At 35.2% G+C, this 22249-nt stretch overlaps 3 protein-coding genes across 3 annotated transcripts; 1 reads left to right on the plus strand and 2 right to left on the minus strand.

The window, feature by feature from the left end:
- Window positions 1-320: 320 nt before the first annotated feature.
- LOTGIDRAFT_133451 (hypothetical protein) lies at window positions 321-7513 on the minus strand (the record flags this gene model as incomplete). Its single annotated transcript, XM_009067614.1, has 10 exons — window positions 321-492; window positions 1047-1136; window positions 1786-1936; window positions 2523-2669; window positions 3293-3433; window positions 3936-4091; window positions 4963-5114; window positions 6430-6611; window positions 6764-6864; window positions 7270-7513. The coding sequence occupies 10 exons, from the start codon at window positions 7511-7513 to the stop codon at window positions 321-323; spliced, it is 1536 nt and encodes a 511-aa protein (XP_009065862.1).
- Window positions 7514-9619: 2106 nt separating this feature from the next.
- Window positions 9620-10717, minus strand: LOTGIDRAFT_169295 (hypothetical protein; the record flags this gene model as incomplete). The annotated part of the gene is made up of 1 exon (XM_009067615.1): window positions 9620-10717. The coding sequence occupies one exon, from the start codon at window positions 10715-10717 to the stop codon at window positions 9620-9622; it is 1098 nt and encodes a 365-aa protein (XP_009065863.1).
- Window positions 10718-13748: 3031 nt separating this feature from the next.
- Window positions 13749-15081, plus strand: LOTGIDRAFT_59142 (hypothetical protein; the record flags this gene model as incomplete). Its single annotated transcript, XM_009067590.1, has 2 exons — window positions 13749-13916; window positions 14929-15081. Coding segments are annotated over 2 exons (321 nt in total), but the record flags the coding sequence as incomplete, so codon positions are not given.
- Window positions 15082-22249: the final 7168 nt, after the last annotated feature.

Below are 22249 nucleotides of genomic sequence, written 5' to 3' on the forward strand. Positions count from 1 at the left end.
TAGTACACTTGAATGTTACTTAATGAAGAGGTTAAAGCTATCATACCTTTATCGGGTTTAACGTCAATACTTCCGTCTAACAATGGGTTTGAAATTGTCTTTTTATGGAAGCAGCCAGTAGTGTCAGTGTGATTAGGGGATTAAACCATCAAGGACAAGAAAAATTCTTAAGCCATACCCATGACCAGTGATTAAAAAAGTTAGTCCAATGTCAACTTTCAAAATCTGACACCCTTCACAGATCTAAGTTATTAAATCTTAGGAATGATAGCTTTAAGTTCAGTATAAAGAGAGCAAGTAGGGAATTACTTTCATAATACCTACCTCATTACTTCTTTAGTAAAAGGTATTGGACCACAAGCACATACTAATAATTTAGTATTACTATCAACAGTTTTCGGTAAATGGTCAGAAACTAGTTCCTTTCGGATACGACCTTTTAAGCCAGTCCAGCTGTCATCTGCCTCTGATAAAATATACTTGACTTCAAATCTGAAATTAAAGAGGGCATGCTATGTTAAATGTTTATCGTAAAATATTAACAGGTGTAAAAGGCATCACCAATTAAATTTCATGACAGCTTTAAGTTTTTGTAAGAGAACAAAAGTTGATAGGTCCTCATGATGCATTTTGAAAATGACTTTTTGACCAGTTATACAAATGATTTTTTTTAAAATAAAATCTGCTCTTTCACTTACAAAATGAAATGAAATGAATAGAGTTTTACATCCTACTTTTCAGCACCATGTGAGCCTGAATCACTGACAGGGGGAACCCGGGTTGAAAATCTGAAGGTATTATCTCAACCAATGCCAGGACTGAACCCTGGACCTTCAGGTTAGCGATCAAGCGTCTAACTCACTGAGCCACCGAGGCTTCCTTTCACTTACAGAGAACATATCTAGCAAGTAAAGCCATGGAATAGGCAACGATACCACTCACTATTACTAGGTTATGCCAACTTGTTTTCTTAGTGCACTCGAGGATAGAAGGGTTTACATTATATTTGCAATGATGTAATTAATAAAAATAAGTAATGAACTAACCTGTTTTTAGAGTTAGTTGCCAATTGATCTAGTTGATCTTTCCACACTATATCTTCTAGTTTTTTATTAAAAAATAACAATTTAACAGACCTACAAAATAGACATTTTATTTTAAATCACAAAGTTTATAATTGTTTCGTTCTTAAAACAGAAAAAGCTGTCTGAATATTTTCTGGAGTTTACACAATCCCTACCCTTTTTCAGAATAACAATCTAAGTTTTGTTTATCTACAAAACCATCCTGCTGAGATATTGGATTTTCTGATAGCATTCTATATGTAGTGGGTGACCACTTGAAACCTCATACAAAGATATATGATGTAAAATTACTTTTCGAGAAAAATCAAAAACTATTTGTATGGGTATTTAGTTAATAGGCCGGAGTACTCAAAGTGTTATACAAGGTTTAAATTTTCAAAGAATGAAAACAACGTATAGCGGTAAAAAAAATAATAAAAAGATTTAACAAAATACACAAGATCCACGCTTTTACAAGCTTTCAAACGGTACCAAAAAGTCAAAACATGCAGTCACCCATGATATATGGATCAAATAATTGTATGGAATCAGTCTGCAATTACAGCAATATGATCTTGCAAATGAACTAGATGCCTGATATCCTAACTGAAAAGCAGTCAAGCTATTTTTTACAGAGCAAATTTTTAGACAAATAATACAAAACTCTACCTAAAAATTCTTTATAACATAATTATGTACTGATCTAATCTGATATACTTACTTTATTTTGGAGTTTTCTTGTAGACTTCTATGTATTAATCTAACCATAGGTGTAAAGCCAGTCCCAGCTGCATATAATACTAGTTGGTGGTCATTGTCCAAACGTTGACTGTTAAAATGACCGTCATAGTTACTAATGTCAACAGTATCACCTGTAAAAACAATTAGTGATTTTGAAAAAAACTGATTACAGTGTTTTATTCTTTTAAAACCAACTTCCATAATCATACACATTTAATCAAAATCTTATCAAAATTGTATTTTTGTCAAGGGCAATAACTCAGCATCAATTACAATTGAACTTGTCCATGACCAATCTAAGAATACAAGTAGAAAAGTCTGAAGAATTTGCATGCACAGGAAAAAAGCCTTTACAGAATGCAATTTTCTGCACCAAAGAACACATGTAAATGGTTTCCTATCTAGTCGGTCTATCGTATCACATATGGAGGCTGCCACGCGCCCATCAATCAGATGTTCAATAAAACAAGTAGGAACAGAGTTTCACATGTGTCGAAATAAATAGTAGGTGCAGACAGAATTCAAAATGGCGGAGGAAAGGAATAGAAGGGAAAATTTTGAATGTGAAATAATCTGGTTCAATAAGTTCCATGGAGGTCAGAATTGGAGCAGACCGAACCTGTTCAAAACCCACTTTCGGCAGCCACCATGATGGGTCATCCTTTGATCTTTACATCTGCTATATAACGTGGCATAATGTCTAAATTAATAACTGACCTATATTAAGACTGTTTAACCAGGGTGTTATTGCTCCATCTGGATAAATCTTTATCATTAAATAAATCAGACGTCCTTTACCCTCTGTATTATCAACATTGGTTAAACTTGGTGAAACACACGTATAACTTCTTACTATTTCCATTCCTAAAACATATATATTAAATTAACATTAGCTGTAGTCAATCAGACAGTCTAAAGACATGGAAATAAATGAAGTAGACATGAAATTAGTGTCATAATAGCTACTTTAAATCACAAAGGAGCCAAATTTCTTGAGAAGTAGTGAGAGCTGTCTGCTTAATCCACATGATCAGCCACGACAGCATCTCTGATCTGTACATGTCTATTTGGGCTGTTGGCAATTGTTCTTTGTAACAACCTTTTCAAAATTCATTCTCAGGTAACTTCAACTCCTAAGATTCTGGCATTTTTCCTCATATTTGAAGAGGAAACCATGAATTGGTGAAAATAAAAGAGGTCAGGTCAAGGAATAATAAAATTTGGACATAGACATTACATGGAAATAACACACAAGAATGTAGTTCATAGCCATTTTTGAATTTATTTTAAAGGCTTAGTTGATATATTATAGTCTTTTTAGAAATTTGTCTTATTAGGTTGAGGAAGAGATTCAAAATGGCTCTGAAATATGTTCGTGTGTGTTATTTCCATGTTACAGAGTTTCTCGGAGGCTTGGCAAATTCAATAAATCCACAATTTAAAGCGGTCAACATGTAGGTGTCAAGGTGAAATGAAAGATAATGTACCTGATATGATATGATGTACATGTATGTGATATCCTATTGGTACACACATCCATGTGGATTCAGGTAGTCGTAAACAAAATAATTTGACATCATGAGTAATATTACAAACAGATTCCAGTTTACATTCATGATATTGTACAGCTGAAATAAAAAACCACCACTAGATTATAACTTAACAGAATCAGACTTATGTATTGATAGTTGTTTTCATGCATGGATGGGGAAAAGACATCATCTGCGATGGTTGCATATTTAGCTTCATACTTAACACATACTGAGTATGTTTAAGAATTCTGTTGTAAATCAAAGATCACGTGGTGAATTTAAGATCATGTGATAAATAAAGTTCATGTGGCAAGTCAAAGATCATGTGGTTAAATTAAAGATCATATGGTAAAATAATGATCATGTAGTAAATCAAAAATCCACGGATAAGTTCAAATTTGGTAAATTTAAGATCATGTGGTAAATCAAAGATCATGTGGTAAATCAGAAATCATGTTAAATAACAAAAAATCCATCAGTAAATAAAAGATTATATGGTAAACTAAAGATCATGTAATAAATCAGAGATGAAGTAAATCAAAGATCATGCAGTGGTTGTGTATACAATTTTTTTTTTGATAACAATGCTGATTCTTACCTAATTCTGTTGTTTTCTTGTAAGTGCAGTGTTTATCTAAAGATTTTCCCAGCCCCGACCATTGCTTGTCGAGTTGTATTTTCGGTAACACTATTTCTACTTTTCCATCTTTACTAGTTTTTATTGAATAATCGCAAGATACTCCATCTTCTAATTCTAAAATGTATAAATGTATTTCATTAATAGAGGATCATTCATGTCATTCATTAGCAAATATAAAATTTTTCCAACTGTCAATGTCTGTTTTATATAGAACTGTTCAGCCTCTTTGCACCTTTTAACTGCAAAATGTCTTTGAGCCACACAGACCAGTCACCAAGAAAGTATTGTATCAACTATTGTTAATTATAATATATATTATCTCAACATGACCTCAAATTATCAATTATTATCAAGGCATCATAATAATTACATATAATTCTTGATCAAATTATTCCATTTCCTGTTACATCTTTGATTATAGTTAATGAAAGTCATTTTCAGGATGACCTTATCAGGTTCCAATAATGCACACCTCTTTTAGCTTGCGTTAAGGTTTTAATAGTAAGCAACCCTGCTTCTGTGGAACAAGCGTCTAATAATGAAATCATTTTTTGCTGTTGACATATGTTTAGGTGTTAAGGGTTTAAAGATGACAACATTCGGACTTTCAGAGGCACTGGCTGTGGAATCGAAATTAACAGACCCTCAGATTTAAAACTTTTATTAGGAAATATCTGTTTAAAAAGGTAAGTATCAATATCTGGACTTGCAGGAATACAAAAAAAGAGGGTATCCAAGACATCGCTCCGATTTCAAGTCAGGTTTGATTGAAAAACTTGACCAGAATTTTTTATCACTATCCAAAATACCATTAAAATCCAACAGATTCTGTGATTTGTCATAATCTCTTCAAGAATTTCTGTACTTACAGGAATCACAGGGGCCAGACGAGAAAATCAGATGTTGAAAACAGAACCCTATTATATATCCCTTTTAAATACATAAGAGAAGACAACAAAGTCATTGATCAGGAGTAATTTCTCACCTGTATGTATAATGAATGTGAGGTCTTTAATATTTACATTAACAGTTAACTCTTTATCTTCCTTACTAATTATAACATATTCTGATGACATATCACCCCATTTAGTATAAACAACCAACGTTATAGTTTTATTAGTCTGATACCAATCAAACCTACAATACAAACTAGTTTTTACCAAGAAATATCTCATTCCATAAACTCAGAAGCTGAATGTCACAGTGAGTTCATAGCTTGTTTGCTAACTTACAAAGCTCCACAAGTTTCCTGATTTTTCCAACCAGATTTTTTGCCATTAATGACGGTGCATATGCAGAGATGACAAAAAGACTCTAGTCATTTGGATGAGACAAAAAAGTCTGTATGCTCTGCTATGTTTTGAAATCGAAAAGGCTTGGCTAATGTTGATATCTGGAAATATTTTGCTCAATGCACACGGCTTCATAACTTCAATCAGTTACAGAATTGCACACTAGAAATTTCAATTATTCTGCAGCACTGCATATGTTGATTAAGGTGCTTTAGGTACTTAAACTCAGCATAAAATAACATTATGCTTATTATAGATATATCTTAATTACTGTAGTGGTTTGGCTAGTAAAAGTGACTTACTTTGGTGGAAGAGGTGAAGTAGCTTCAGGAGGTTTAAGATTAGCTATTGATATTGTTCCTGAAACAATGAAACAATAATAACATACTCTGAATCAATCAGACCGTTAAAACAAATATTGATTTAGAAATATCTTATCAATACCTTTTTTTATTTTGAACCATCTTCATAATGTTAAGCTATTATGGACTTCATCTTATACTTTGACTTCAATAGCTGTCTTCACCGAAGTTGTAAATGCAGCCAATTGATTGGATTGTGGGCTAGCGAATACAGCCAATCAGAGAGCTCAACAGATAATCTGTAAACACCTAGTAAAGTATGACAGTCTTTCTGTCAAGGGCCCTAGTTTGCTGTAATTGCTTGTATACAATCAAATCAAATTGATGCATTCCATTATACAAGAAAGATAACTGTTGCAGTCAAGGTATAAGACCTAGTGCGAATAAGTTTGGCATTGTGAAGATGATTAAGAACTAAACATTATTTCATTTTGATATGAAGATATGATTATAAGTTGCCTACCATTAGCACTAAGTTTACTAGATGAGATACTGGACTTCGATGTTGTACTGGCTAAAAAACATAAAGGCATAAAAACCAGTTATCATTTAGATGAATAATAGGGAATACAACAACGATTTGAAACCAACATCCATTCACTTAAGGTGTCCGATTACCAGTTATAGTTGCAAATAATAATAATTAAAACATATACTGTAAGTGTAGGGGTAATAATGATGATGCACATTGATGCACGAGCAGTGTTCTATGATGGAAACTTTGCCAAAACAGTAGCCTTTGTCTCTTTAATTTCAAACGGTTGAAGAATCCTTACCCTGTAGCAAAGGCTGCATCACTGTGGTTTTAGTTTATTATTCTTCATCTTAAAGAGACTATTCAAGCAAATTAAATAAGATGAATATATCTGTTTAAACCATGAATATGTATTGTTACCTTTTCTTTGGCTGACACTAGTAGTTACTAATTTGCCCACCAAACACTTCTCTAACATAGATTCAGCATTCACCCACTTGTGTATCTGAAAAGATTTTTTTGATACTGCCTTAGAAAAAACCTTATTTAATGTAAATGAATATATCATATTTGTAATATAAGAAAAATTTCCTGAAATACCAATAAAAAACTTTCAAGAAAAAAAAATATATTCAAGTCAAAAGATGCTGTGCTCACCTCATCAAAAAGTTGTGTGGCATCTTTACCTAGGCCTCTTTTTAATTCATCTATACCACCAGGATGATATTCCATATATGGCGTGACATTATAGACTTTACCTGTAAAGATATAAGCTTACAAAGTAATTGTACATGTAAATGATAGCACCAAAATAATTTATCCAGTTTGCTGTCTTACATATGTAACCTTTTACTGCATCACAAGACCAGCAAAGCCCCAGTGTCTAAGTGACTATAGAGATTTAGAAACCACTCAAAAGCAATAATTGCAGCACAAAGACTTTTTTCTTTTATAGACATATATATACCAAAACTAACAATAATCTAGCGACAACTGTGAAAATAACCGGGATTGGGGATTAAAGTTCTTTTACTAAAATATTCCATAGACATAAATTATCAAGGTCCATTTCAGCCCCAAAATAAGCTAATGTTATATATATTGTTACCAATACTTCAGAAACGACTTGTAGACCAATAAAACAACAAAAACCCTTCCCTTACCTCTTAAAGACAACCAGCCATCTTCTTGTGTATTATGTTTGGCAAGTTCTTCTTCTGAAACTTCTAAAATTTGGCCCCCAACACCAGTGAGATCTTGACCACTTCGTCCTAATCTGATCCAATCCATTAACGATCTACCTGGTTTGAGGGAGACTTTAACCCTAACAGTGGTATCAGCAGTAGAGATACGTTGTTGTGAATTCGTACTAGGAAAGGAGGGAACATTTAAACTGTTGCTAGCCATTTTGTTGCCGTCGCCACGTTTGGTATAACCACTACTACTACTATGAACTGGCGAATCAGCCTTTGACTTTCCACACCCCAGTTTGGCGATCTACAAAAATATAAGTCTACTATCAGAACAATCAACCATGTAGTTGGTACAACAATTTTATAATTTATTACGTAATGGAAGGGCTACAGTACACAATTTTTTTAATCTACTTCAAGGCCATTAACTTTTGAAAAGAAAATCACTGAAGTGACCCACATTTTGGACAGGCAATTACTGTAGTGTCTGATCTTCTGCCCATCTGCCTTCTAGTAGAGAAAGACATATTTCCTTAATGATTTTTTTATTGGTTGAACTTTTCACAACCAAAGAGAGATATTTTCATAGTTTACAACCATTCTTAATTAAATTGTTTAATGAGTAGGCCCTGTATACAAAATGTGATTCAGAAACGGACCATAGTCAGTAGGCCAAGTTTATAGTAGGACCGTATTGTAGCCTAACATATTAAAAAGAAAAGGAAAGTCTGCAAAGATAAACAAAAACGAGTGACCAAGTTACTTACTCTGATAAACCTAAACACAAAAGTTGAGCTACATCTTGATGGTGACAATATCTAATTTTTCTCCTTTTGAAATACGTATTACATTTTTTACACTAATTAGGCTGTAAAAACAGGAAAAAGTATTAATTATCAGTGGTGATTAAAAATGTTGATTTTATGTTGATAACTACATTAGACCACTTGTAACTTCTCAAGTAGAGCTCTCTCCAAGGGAGGTAACCAATTATATTCATATTAGTCAGACCACATTAATCGAAACATTCTATTTAAACTGCGTTTTACTTGATGAATCTAGATATTGCACGCAAGTCTGCTTACAGAAATGATTACGATAATATAGAAAAACACTTCGCTCCAAGAATAAATGGAAACATTGTAGTTAGACACGAAACTACATTATACTAAATATTTTGTTGATTTCTGTCAACTTCAATGCCTTCAATCTAAAATCCTCAAAGGGGATCCGAGGGCATAGCTGTATATAGACACAATCCTAGCTAAAGGGGCCTCAGTGGCATATAAACGTGGTATTCTAGGGGATATGCCCCTCCCCCCTTCAGGCTTAGTTTGAAGCCAAAAGTAGGAAAGTAAGCTCTCTTAATGCTCAGAATTCATCCATAGCCGTCAGATATCCGTTAGCTTATGGGGGCCTGTGGCAGCTCTTAGACCCACTGCAAGGAGGCCACAAATGGGGGGGGCAATTTTTTAAAAATGAAACAAATTATATAGGCCAAGATACACCAAGAATATTTATTTCATTCGATTCACATGAAATATTAAATAACCCCGAGTGTATGCCTAGTTTACATAACACTCAATGTAATGTATAAACTTATAAAGCCTATAGGTGTGGTCATATTTGAGAGAGAAAACCTAGAGCATATAATTCTTGTAAAGTAAAAATGTGGGCAGAGTGGTTTTATTTGATTGTGAAGTTGCTTGACAAATATTATGTTACTTATTATCTACATATTTAGGTGACATTTTTAATGATAGGGCCTACTGTAATGCAATTTGACATTTTCAACTGGGAAGCAGTGCGGCGTTTTTGGGTGGGGGGGGGGGGGGGGGGGGTTGGTTTCTGAACCAATCAGCATACATCATGATATAAGATAATACATAATACGTGATACAAATATTTCATATGAGCTGCCTCATTTTGAATCCCAACCACGAAAGTTGGACTCCTACCCCCCATTGAGTCTGCATGACCCCCACTTGTACCCCCAGTCTTTACAGACTGGCGCCGTCAATGCTAGGAAGGCAAAATATTACGACTTTATTCGTTTAAGCTTTTACGTACACAGCTTATAAAATAAAAAAAGCGCAACCCTGTAGTCTACCACAAGACATATCAACTGGCAGATGAGTTTTTGGTGCAACCATTATGATCTCTCAAATATGTTTTTAAGGGGATATAAATTTGCCCCAAGCCCCATCCCCTTAGCCACTCCGGTAGATGCGGCTTGGTATTGTGACGATGAAGTATTGTGTGATGGATGTAAATGAATTTCTCGTACATAATCTATCTCCAAACAAACACTAAATTCAGTTTATCTACTGCCAGTCGACGTCAACGACGATGAACTTCCAGAAGATGAATGTCCCTTAGATGATGGCATATTAACATGGATAACAGACTGTAGGGCTCGAATGGTTGGATCGTGGTATTGAGAAAGTGATGTATTTATTCCTGTTCTGGGACATAATTCAGCTGTATTTGTAGGATTGGAAACTTTCACACGTTCTTCAAATAGTTTATCTTCAACGTATTTCATATATTGATTGACCGACACAAAATGTTTCGGTGAATTTGAAACTTGCGCAGAAATTTGACGTGATTTGTGAATATTTACAGTGGAAAATGGTCGATATCTCCCTGGTTCCGAGGCCACTGGTCTCTTCGGATAGTTTGGTGAGTTGTAGATGCGACGAACACCGTTTGCGAATCCTTTTGAATGTTGAATATCTTGTTCTTTGTTTGGATTAGGGATCTGTTTAACATCAAAAGACACTGACAACAAATTTGTGTCTGGTGAATCTTTTTTGCTTGTTCCCGCCAAACCTATTCGTGGTTTATGTTGTCTACGGCTGTCTGTACCAATAAGTTGATGAGCGTCATGCTTACTGAAACGTTTAGATGGATTTCCTTCACTAACTGACCATGGTCGATCTTGATGGATTGACGGTAATGTTAATTCACGATATCTCATAGGACGCTCTTCTGGAAAGAAGGTGTTAATGTACAGATGGTCACGAACGTCAGGTGTATTTTGTTTCTGCTCTGTTGTGACCCAATTACATCCACCATCTCTGAACGATCGACCAGATCGGGGTGTATCTCGAAATCCTCGAGGTGAGAGCCCAGGCGTACATGATTTTCTTATCTCTTGGCTAGTCGTACATTTTATTTCGGGTTTTTCTTTCTTAGTGAAGTCAAACATACATGTCGTTTTTTGACTTTGTATATTCTGTAAAGATTTAGTGCGAACGCCTGTGGGATAGACTGAGGAATTGAATATCTTAGAAGTGGTCGTTGTTTGTGGACGAAATATCCCATCAAATCGGGGTGGTAGAAACCCTGGGTATTTTTGTCGAACGCTCATCGTCTTTGTTGGTTTTCTCCGAATGGTCATCAAATATGCAGGCATTTACTTTTAAGACAACATCTGAAAATACATTTTTAAAAAAACTGTTAGGAATCGTCTCAATATTATGTGATATACATGTATATAAGGATTTACTTAAAGAACGCACCAAGACGATATAGCAATGGAAGGCCAGCACTATAAAATTCTCTGGATCAATTTCCATAACATGATCCGAGCGCCCCGACATACCTTTGCAGATTTTTTAGGGCACTAGATTATGGTGGGGAGGTCAGAGGGCCTGGACAATTTTGTAATAAGGGAGGCCAGAGAATACATCTAACACGTTTTTGTAAGTGAAAAAAGAGTAAATTTTAAAATTTGTATGGCCCGAGGCGGGAATGGCCCAAAAATTACTGCCTAAATACGCCACTGTTGACTAACCTAGTTTAGTCTCAGAAACCTGAATGTTTTTAGCCAAGCTAATGAATAATTAGAATCTGCCCCTTTATTCATTTGACTGCACCTAGTAAGTAAATATTTAACTTACGCTGATAAGATATATGTCCTGCTGCTACTACATAGTTGATAACTAAAAATAAATTATGATATGGGAAAAATTTTAGATTAACAAAATAATACTGGTTGAATAAACCGGATTAGAGGATTATATATTAGCTAATACGTATTAACAATCTTTACTGTGTTAGTAATTGCCTACGAATATACATGCTCGAAGTGTAATCTCCAAATCGGCGTCTAGGTGATAAAGCACACTCCAGTGAAACATAAAAAGTAAACGTTAAGAAGTAGTTAACAAGTAACAACTCTCAGTTCAGTAACCCCTTAAAGAGTCATGACTCAACGAATGGCTTCCTACCACGATTCTCAAACCCGGTTATCAGTGAACATCACAAGGGATAGCGTAGAAGCTTCTGAGCGAATTACCAAAAGTTCTATGAGCATCTTTTAATACATCTTTATAAGGCCAAGCTGTTACGAACTGCGTCTTATACCTTGACTACAATAGCCACCTTTCTTGTTTCTCAGGAGCTTGTCAATGCAGTGATTTGATTGGACTGCATGATTGTATAGCCAATAAGATCCATCGACAGAAAGCAAGTGTATTGTAACAAAATTGGCTGCCGTGTAATCAGGGGGATATGATTGACTATGTTAATATGAATAAATTTGTATCTGATCAATATAACGCCTAGCAATGTTACTGTTACCATTTTTCTTGTTACTTAATCTCCACGGGGGTATAGTTAAAAAAACAAGAGGAGGGGTGGGACACGATGGGTCCATGAGGTAGGCCATAACCGCGGTTAAAAAGTCTTTAAAAACATTTTATTTAATCATGTTTCAAGAAATTTACAGAGCTACATTTAACAAATTTATTATGAAGTGGAAATGAAAATGAAGAATGAATAATGGCGGTTTTAATTTATGAATAGGAGTTGATATCCAATTTGCTCATTTCAAACATAATTCTCAGCAAGACAGTGTCTGTACAATGAGGTGGAAACCCATTTAAAGCAGGGACCGAATCTTCATTTAACGGTATTATATTACTAAAATGAACGTAGTTATTTAGAGCATTGAATTGGTTTTTCATTTGGTACAAGCGTCCCTTTCTGTGATCACGGTGATTGTTGCAATTTCTGTTACCCTCATCATATTTCATATGAGATTCAGGATAGAAGTCAACGCAATGTTTTTGTGTCTGCTGAAATTGGTAAGTGCGCAGGTCATCAGCAATATTTCCGGTTAAGGTGTCATGGCGTCTAAAATTACCAATGCTATCTTTCTTTCGATTCGCCATGAATGTCATAGAACATGGTCTTAGTTTTTGACTGAATTCACCATGTGTGAGAGAAATGGGTGGAAATTTTGGTTTTCCTTTCAACATCGTCCCCTGTTTCGATGGATATTTGCCAAGTTCCAAAAGTTGCTCACACTTCACTGATGTGATCGGTCCAGAAGGATGAATAATTTTTCTCAGATTAAAATCATATTCGCTCTGAATTTTGAGCTGTTCGGCTACAGTATTTCCCCTCAAAGTAAACTTGACATCAGACGGATATCTTTTAACCACGGGTCCATGAAGAGGAATCTGTATTTTTCTATTTCTAGACTTACAGTGGTATTTAATCCTTGGTCTGAATGTCTGCGACAATTCAGCTGGGTACTTGATCTCACGAACCGAAACTGTCGATCTTCTCCTTTCTTGTAACGTTTTCTTCAGCAACATTTAAATCTTTTTTTTAACAGGAAGACTACTGGCGACTACCACTTGGTCATTAACACCGAGCTTGTCGACTTGTTCCTGTGGTTCCAAATTCTGTATTTAGTGAACAATCGAAAAACGTTTAAATAATCTATTGTTACGTCATACATCGACAATAACTACATTATGCAATTTTCGTTTATTGATATTAGTCACTGCCCACAAGATTCTGTGCAAATACAATCCAGAATACCGCTTGTTAGTCCATCCAGACGGGTTGACCAGTTAGGCTTCTCTCCTAATGTATACCTGAATAAAGATTGGAATTCCATAAGTCTGAGTGCACCCTTAGGCCCTTAGGATTTTATTGAAATCAAGATTGCTGCTCGGAATTAACCACTTCTGCCAATTCTTAGTGACCACTCGTGAGTGTTCTACCAGCTCTGAGTGACCAAATGTTAATGTTTTTGTTGAATATCCTATTTGTAGGCATAATAATCGGTCTCAATACTGATTGTAAATAAGACTTATCTCAAATTTATAGATTCGATTGATATTTTGAAAAAGGTCTTTCAGTACATTTTTCAAGTTTTAAGGAAAAAGAATTAGTTAAAATTCATGAATATATAACATAATCTTAAACCGTGCTAAAAGGACTTGTTTCAGCTTAACTATTATGTCGTTCGAACGATCATTTCGACTATAAGTCACGAACAGAGGCCATCACCCACAGTTGCACTAGCGGAAACATTACCTAATTTTTTTAACCTCGCCTTTTGTTTCAAATTTATAAAAGGATGTGTTCGATCTTCTTTCCGATTTTTGGAAAGTTGGACGTTTTATGTGAAAATGTTGCTTTTTACACTTTCGTTGTCTCTATTGATAGTACATGTTAACTGTTATGGAGAATTTAAAGACACTATTCCAAATGGTCACTCTGTTGTTAACCCTTGCAGTGCATTTGGATTGTCGTGGTCTGGAGTGGGTCACAGGAGTGCCAGTGGTGGAGGTGATTTAAATGAGTTCGGAACGGTATGTGGCTATGTTTGAACACTGGCTGGAGCTCAATAAACGAACGCATTCAACTGCAGCTCAGACTATGCTTTACAGTGATATACTAATAATATAATAAATAGCTTGATGATAGAAAATGCGAACCTGACAACAATTTTGCCATTCAACCAGGGCTAGCCTTGGAGGTATTTTTGTATTACGATCATTGGTTTTATTTATAGCCTCACTGCTATAGTATTCGGTTCCTTAATATGGTCAACCTTGAACGTTTCGCTAGTTCTCTGCAAAATATTTTCAACTTAATGGAAACTGCCGAGAGTTGCCAAATGATTCGGTTTAGCCCAATTTTAGCTACCAAAAGTTAACCCCACCTGACCTTCAACCCTTTTACGAAGTCTTTATATCTCTGATTTGCTGTACTTGATAGCGTACAATCCTATCAATCGCTGCATTCCATAATACAAGAAAGTGGCTATTGCTGTCAAGGTTTAAGGCGAAGTTCGTTATACCTTGATATTGTGAAGATGCTCTGATACAAACAGTTTCACATACAGGATATAATATATATAAAATCTTCCAGTTGACAATCAGGATATAACCTTCCACATAGCAGTCTAGTATTATATATATATATTAATCTTTAAAATATTCTCCATTCTTTTTTTCTTTTCTTGTTCATAATCGGTTTTACAGATTGTAATACTCATAACTCGATAGATTTATATTTTCAAACAAAAGAAAATTTAGCTAGTAAACTCTAGTTCTTTTTCCACTACGTTTTTTCTAAAGCTAGTTCTTGTTTCCACTACATTTAACCTAGTTCTTTTTTTCCAATAGGATTTATCTTCAGCTAGTTCTTGTTTGCCCCTCCGTATATACTAGTCCCTCCGAACAGTCAAGTCTGACTACGGTGATATGTGCTTTATTTAGATATGGGAGTAGTGGCAAATTCCTTCCATAAAACATAAACAAGACTATCAATATTGATGCCTGCATAAGTGGTCTTCCATAATTTTTGAATTTTTTCCAGGATTACGACAAGGCTGGTAGAACTTGGACCCAGTCATTGTGTATGAAAGATTCAGACGGAGATGGTTATACCAATGGTCAAGAACTAGGTGATCCCAATTGCGTGTGGACAGTTGGACAACAAATACAAGCAGAACCAATGGGACATCCAGGTAAATCAGGACACGCCGATTTTCTCTAACGTATGACAATGATGGAAATTCCGTTATAAACACGCTCAGTTGGAATAACTAAACCCTATATCATCTAAAAAAATTAAGTGCCCAGAATATCAACTTTCTACATCAAGGGATGTATGCCAAAGACTCGTATCCCCTTTGTTATGTAATACGTATTATCACTTGAATCCCTTTTTGCTATGCTTTTAATCAATGTGAGCTATCGTTATACAAATTGGAAACAATAAAAGATTGGTCTAAACAAAGCGTGTGTCGGTTGAAACGTGCAATATGACATGTGAAATTGAATTGAAGTAGGATAGTATTTGGTTTCATGAAGAAATTGGTGTTATTCTTGGATTTTTCTGAATACATTATCCATTCATATTCAGGTCGTCCATTGTGTCCAATTACAATTATAATGTAGACCAAGGGAGTCGACATTGCCTATATTATTGTCATTACTAATATACGTATTTTTATTTGCAGGTATATGTGAACCTATTGGCTCCCAGAATTGTCAACATCAACTTTTAAGATGTTAAAAAGCATAGTTGATTATCTGTAGTGTTATTATATCACAGTGACACAACCTATATACATACTGTCATATTCTTAATGTACAGATATAGAAAATTTTACACTCTTTTGTGCTTTGTTTAATTAGTGATCTTAAAGGGACATTTTGGAGGGGATGATTTGAGTTCAGAAGTACTAGACAAACAAAGAATTTCCTCTATATAAACTTCTTTTCTATATATGGCAGTGTTTCAAGAAAAGACGACTCCTTGTTTTATCTTTCAAACGCGGATAATTCTGGACACATGAGGATTTGAAGGCTAAAATTTCGACGGTGAGCTGTGAAGACTAGCCTATTACTGATTGGCTTAGCTAAAACAATTCCCGTTTCTATGGTAGGCCACGATTTGTTTAAAAAAAATGGCGCGTCTGTACCTTTTAAGTTGAACTCATTCATGTGAACAGAGCATTTGATTGTCAAGATAAGACCACTAATAGCTTACTCTACTAAAAAAGAACACGACAAATAGTAATTATCTCTTCGAACGAATGGGTAAATTAAATCATTGAGGTGTTTTTAGTCACAATATAGCGAGTGACCACTTCCGTTTTAGTCTTCGAAACGTTGACAAATGACAACATCATTCTGATCTAGATGAGGGAGGGGGCCTTGGATTTAATTGTTTTTGTTTAATTTTTTATTTTTTTCCTGGGGTCTTGGTCTGTGGACATGGTTCAACCAGTCTCTAGTTGATCCATTGTTTTTACCAATAAGAGAAAAATATTCTACTGAAGAAAAGCATTAAATTTCATACATTTTGCTCCCTTGAAATTTCATTAAAATTTTTTCATTGGTTTGTGTTTCATATTGTGTTTTTGATGGATTACAATTTATTTCAAAAATTTTCCAGTTGTATTGATGTTTTGGCGGATATCGTCCTTTAAATTGAAACGGAAAACATTTCATATTAATTTTCTTACAGCCTTTTAGCGGGGCAAATATAATACAACAAGATAATCAAAGAGCTATATATGGCAATTCTCAATCTGAATAGCTGCATATCTTTATGTTTCGTCTGATTTTTCTACACCATCTATGACCTAACAAAATGTCATAATTCATTAAAAGGAGGCCCATAATACGAGATAACCAATAAATATCTCAAAATTCCACATAAACTATTCGACAAGCGAAAATCCTCTACTGATCAGAGGATTTGATTGGTTAGATATTTCAAAGTAGCAAAGCAATTTCGTTGGATCACGGCAGACAAGCTGAGTCAAATTGTTTGTTATGTGATAAATCGCCAAAGCATAAACTTCCAAGATACTGAAACAAATAACTGTTACAAGAATCTGAAGGCGTTGCTAAAGAATATCCATGTGCTCACCAGGAGTGACAAAGTGCAAAATTGACAAACCCGTTACGTGTTCGCCAACCTTACGATAGGGCCTTTACTATTGCAATAAAAATACACAGGTCTGGTGTAAGAGGTTCGTTTCTAAGCGAAATATTTTGCAATAGATATGATTTCATAACATTGAATACACCGAATATTTCGCCTATACAAATAAAGTTTCGTTCCAATGATTGAAATGATCTAACCATAACACATACATAACAAAATTATATGTATTATGTACACTTATTAGTAAATGCCCATCATTGCGCCTTGTTTCTTTTACATGTGTAAAATGCACTGTAGGCCTAAAAGGTTGGCGTTTCTAGGAAACATTTGATTTAGGGGGTCGTCGTGCAGGGGCCACAAAATTTCCCAGGGGGGCCACAGGCTATTCTTTGATTGCGTAAATTGATAAAAAATTTGAAAGCCGGGGGCCAAAGCAGGACCATAGTCATAAGGTCACCAAAGGTCATGGTCGCGATATATGAGCATTGTTGAAAAAATTCAACCGAAAATAAAACAGAAAGTAGGCCTAAAATCGAAATTTGAAATCCACTTCAATTTTTTTTTCGCAATCTGAATGCACAATTATAGCTAACTTCAAAAAGAAGTTCAAATATCTTCGAAATTTCGCCCCTTGGGGTAAGAAGCCTCCAGGGGATATAACTCTAAAGTTTATCACCAGATGGCGTTAATATCTGTCTACGTTAGTCACGTGATCCCTAACGACTTCCCGCTATTTTTTGTAGCTAACTTGATCGAGGGCTTTCAGTTCATAAAAGGTTTGTGTCGGTTTTTATCTAATTTTTAGGGTGGGTGATCTCAATATTGTATGAAATAATGATCTCTATCTGTATTTTTGAAACCAGGTTTCTACTGAGATGATTTGCTTAACAAAAACAAACGTAGTGTTTATGATGTTTCTTGCTGACCTATTTACAAAATAGTGAGGGCTCTGGGGCAAGTCGCCCTTTTAAGCTCGGGGCAAGACGCACTTGGGGGCGTTTTGCCCCTCGTTGTGGGGCGTTTTACCCCTTAATAATTATTAATGATATTGATAATGGTAGTATCATATCTTCGTTATTTCAGATATGGTTCGTCACTATACAAGTGCACCTCAAACCGAGGAGGTTATGGCAATGATGCTTTGAGAGATGCCCTACAAGCTTTCGAAAATGGTGGCACCCTGAAAGGACATTGCGCAGACATATGGACAATAAAGTATTGCAGCCAGGCCGGAGTGTTTTGGTAAGATGATCAGTAATACCAAAAGAGTTCGAACAAGAACTTGTTGTACACATTCAAGCAATGGAGTGGGCCCTCTTCGGATTAATCTCCTTTGATGTAAGAAGGTTAGCTTATGAACTTGCAGTGGCATCAAACTTCGAGCACCCGTTCAATAAAGCAGCGAAAATGGCAGGGGTAAGTTGATTGGCTTCAAGGATGATTCATGACCCGCCATAAAGAACTGTCTATAAGAACAACCAGCATAATGCGTGCAACGGGTTTCAATAAGATAAAACAGACCAGTTTTCAAAAAAGCTATAGAGAAGAACTGACTAGAATTCCAAATTAAACACCGGACCGATTATGGTATGTGGATGAAAATTATCGTATCAAAAGCAAGTCAGTAAGGTGACTAGTGGAGAAAGAAGAATAAATGTCACTGCTGTTTGTGCTATATGAGTGCAAGTGGAATTTATGTTCCGCCAATGCTTATTTTCCTCGCAAGCGCTTGAATGATAATCTAATCAAAGACGCACCTCCAGCATCAATAGCGAAAGTGTCAGATTCTGGATGGATAGACAGCGACATATTCATAGATTGGTTAAACCATTTTATAAAATATGCTGGCTGCACCCGAGAGAATCTTAAATGCAGTGACATTGGCACGCTCAAAGGAATTGGTAATGATTACCCTACCTCCGCACTGCAGCCATAAAATGCAGCCTCTTGGCAGAACTTTTTTCAAAAGCCTTAGAAGCAACTACAATCGTATAGTTGATACCGGTACTTTGATGTCTGCCCATCCTGGTGGAAGAGTTACGGTATATGAGATGGGCTATTTATTTGGTTACGCTTGTACACGAACGCAGCCACTGTGTATAAGGCTGTTAAGGGTTTTGAATGTACAGGAATTTGGCCCTTTGATCCAGATCATTTTAATGACGAAGACTTCATTCAGCATCAGCCACAGATCAAGAACCCACTAATGTGGTCGATAAAGAAAACATTACCGTCGTAATAACTGCCGAAAGACTTGTAAGCCCCACCTTGTCATCATTACCTACATCGGCATTGGCACCTCCGATATATATCTTCACCAATACCAACACCTGCTGCATCGTTTATAGAACATCTAATAAGAATAAACCAGCCGAGATCATTTCTCAGTTATCCCCAATGCCGAAAGTAAAAACTTCAGCACCCAGAAAAAGAAAAGCGTATATACCGTGCTTTCATCATCGCCGTATAAAAATGTCCTTGAAGAAAAAGAAGAACGAAAATTAGAAACTCAGAAAACTCCCAAAAAAGTTCCAAAACCAGTAAATCAAATAAATTTGGTAACGGTTTATGATACAGAATGCATATATTGCACAGAGCTTTTTTCCACTAGCAATGAGGATTTGATTCAATGTATTAATTGTCGTGGGTGGGCGCATGTGGGTTGTGTGTGTATATTATTTATCTATTTGATACACAAAGAAACACGGAATTAATTATATCCTCACGGTCGAAGTCGATCTGAAAGTCTGTAAATCTTAGAGATGTAGATCTTAAATCTGTAAAATGAAACAAGTATCCTTTGTCTCAAAGAGGAAGCGAGATAAGATGCCCTCTTGGGGCTTTTTACCCCACCTTCTTGGCATCTTGCCCCGAGGACGGGGTAAGATGCCCCTTAATAGAAAATAAGTAATATGACTGACAATTGACATTAATATGACTGACTCTACATACCATTCAAACATAATTTACGGTACGTCTTTACTTTCGTCGAAACAGCATCGAGTCCTTAGGGGGTGCGTATTCCCCCATGTTACCCTATCTGAGTTTACATTTGAAATAGAAAATAGTCCAAGAATAGCTTGAAAAAATGGTTCAATAGTCTGATAACCTTCGGACATACAAAACAAAAAACTGGATGACTGGACTACAAAATAGGACAAAACTTGTGGTTACTTCCCTTTTATTCATGGCGATCAATATTACCAGAGAGTATAGCTCTGATATTACTGACTATAGACTAGCCTAGTCAGTTATTATCTGGATCATAAACGACTGTTAGTTACTTACTATGGTTATTAGTTAAACTGCGCTGAAAGGTTTAATAAATTTCTAATCGTTGACCAAAGATGTAGATATCAAAATCGGAAGATACTGTTTTTTCTTAACAATTGATGAAATTCCGAAAGCTTAAAAATACTACCTACTGACGACAGAGTGGAAGTGTGAAATGTCAACAATTCGCCTCCGGTAGCCCTATTTGTGGTATATCCAGAGACTTATACGAACAACTACACCTACTACCATCCCATCAACCATTTGTAGCTAACAAAGCTGGCATTTAGGACCACAGGCTCATCACACACAAATTCAAATCAACAATCATGAGAGAAATCTAGATTTACATCACTGTGTAAGTGTAAATTAATGTCTAAACCAAAAGCAATTTGAAGTCAGCCTAGGCCCTATCTTTATGTGAAATGAAGGAAAGGAAATGAGTAAGTCTTGTACATAGCAGGCAAAAATATCTGTATATCTTGATAAGACAACTGAGCAAGCTGGTAATTAACCAGGTAATTAAATTTTTTTGAAAATTGATGTACTAAATCTTATACAATAAAGTTATATAAAGAAAATTTTAGTCAGGTAAATATAAATCAAATAAATATTGATTTTGCCATAAGCTTATTTTAAAATGATTATATTACTACACTTTATGATAAGATTTACTTAAAGAAAAAGTCAAGCTAGAAAACTTGTACACAGAACGACCAAGTTGTATTTGAGATTGAATAGATAGTAAGATAGTTGTCGCTACAAGGTGAATATTTCCTGTGAATCAGTCAAATTTCTTATTTACTAATACGCTGCCATTTACCCATGTGAGGAAAGAAAAAAAGCGGTAAGACACTTAGATGGGCATGATTACTATGGTTTTTAATATTTTTAACTGTGCCTGGGAAAACGAACTGAAGTGCCGTCGATAAAGAAACTCAACAGGTTGACCGCTAAATATCCACTGCGTTGAATCTATACCATCCTAACGTATATTTATTTCTACATACTGGTACTAGCCAGAATCATTCCTGGATCTGCATATTATGTCATTCTTTTTGAATATACTTTTATTTTTTCTTTTTCAGAAAGTTAAAGTGGATCTGCTGAATGCTCAGGATATTTGTATTTAACTGTGATCAAAATATTTTTGTGATTGAAACATGGCAGTGTGTGAGAAAGTCAATACTTTCAGAATATTAAAGATTTTATTGTTGTCGTGCTTAACATTAGTTTTACTTCAATACATCATCAACCTAGTGGTTTACAATTCAAAATCCAACATTTTTGGAATAGAGATTTTTCTCCAGCATTATATCAAAAGCCAGGATGGAACACCAAAGCCAACCGACTCAAAATTACTGGTGACAAATATATCTCGCTCCAACATTCCATTAAGTACATCTGTAAATAATACCATGACAGTTTCTAGAGAGGCATTATCAAAAACAACACCAAAAACTATAAACACAACCAAAATAGTTGTTAGTACTTCTAAAACTACTAGCACAAAAATTGAAAATAAAAATATTAGTACATCACCTAGCATCACTCTACCATTATGCCCTTTGGTACCGCCAGCTTTAGGTAAGTATTAGACTGAATATTTTCAAATAATTGTATGACTGAAAAATGTCAGTACAGAGGAATTTTGATGAAAGATGGGTTGTCACATTTTTCTTTATTAAAGGGACAAGTTCACCATCCGCTTGACCAATTGTACCGTTGTCTAGGAGGGGGGGGGGGATTTTTTAGTTACGCTAATTACTAATATTGTTTGAATCTTGCCGTCAAAATTTTTGCCTTCAAATCCATGTATATATACAGAATTATCAATGTTGGAAAGTTAATAAGATGAGTTGTGTTTTTTTTTCGTTTATAGAAAAGACAAGTTAAATTTCTAATTTGAGATATTTTTGAAGGAATTATGCAATTTTCATGCAGTTTTAGTACTTCTGAAGAC

Source organism: Lottia gigantea, assembly GCF_000327385.1.
Source record: "Lottia gigantea unplaced genomic scaffold LOTGIsca_84, whole genome shotgun sequence".
Taxonomy (NCBI): Eukaryota; Metazoa; Mollusca; class Gastropoda; family Lottiidae; genus Lottia; species Lottia gigantea.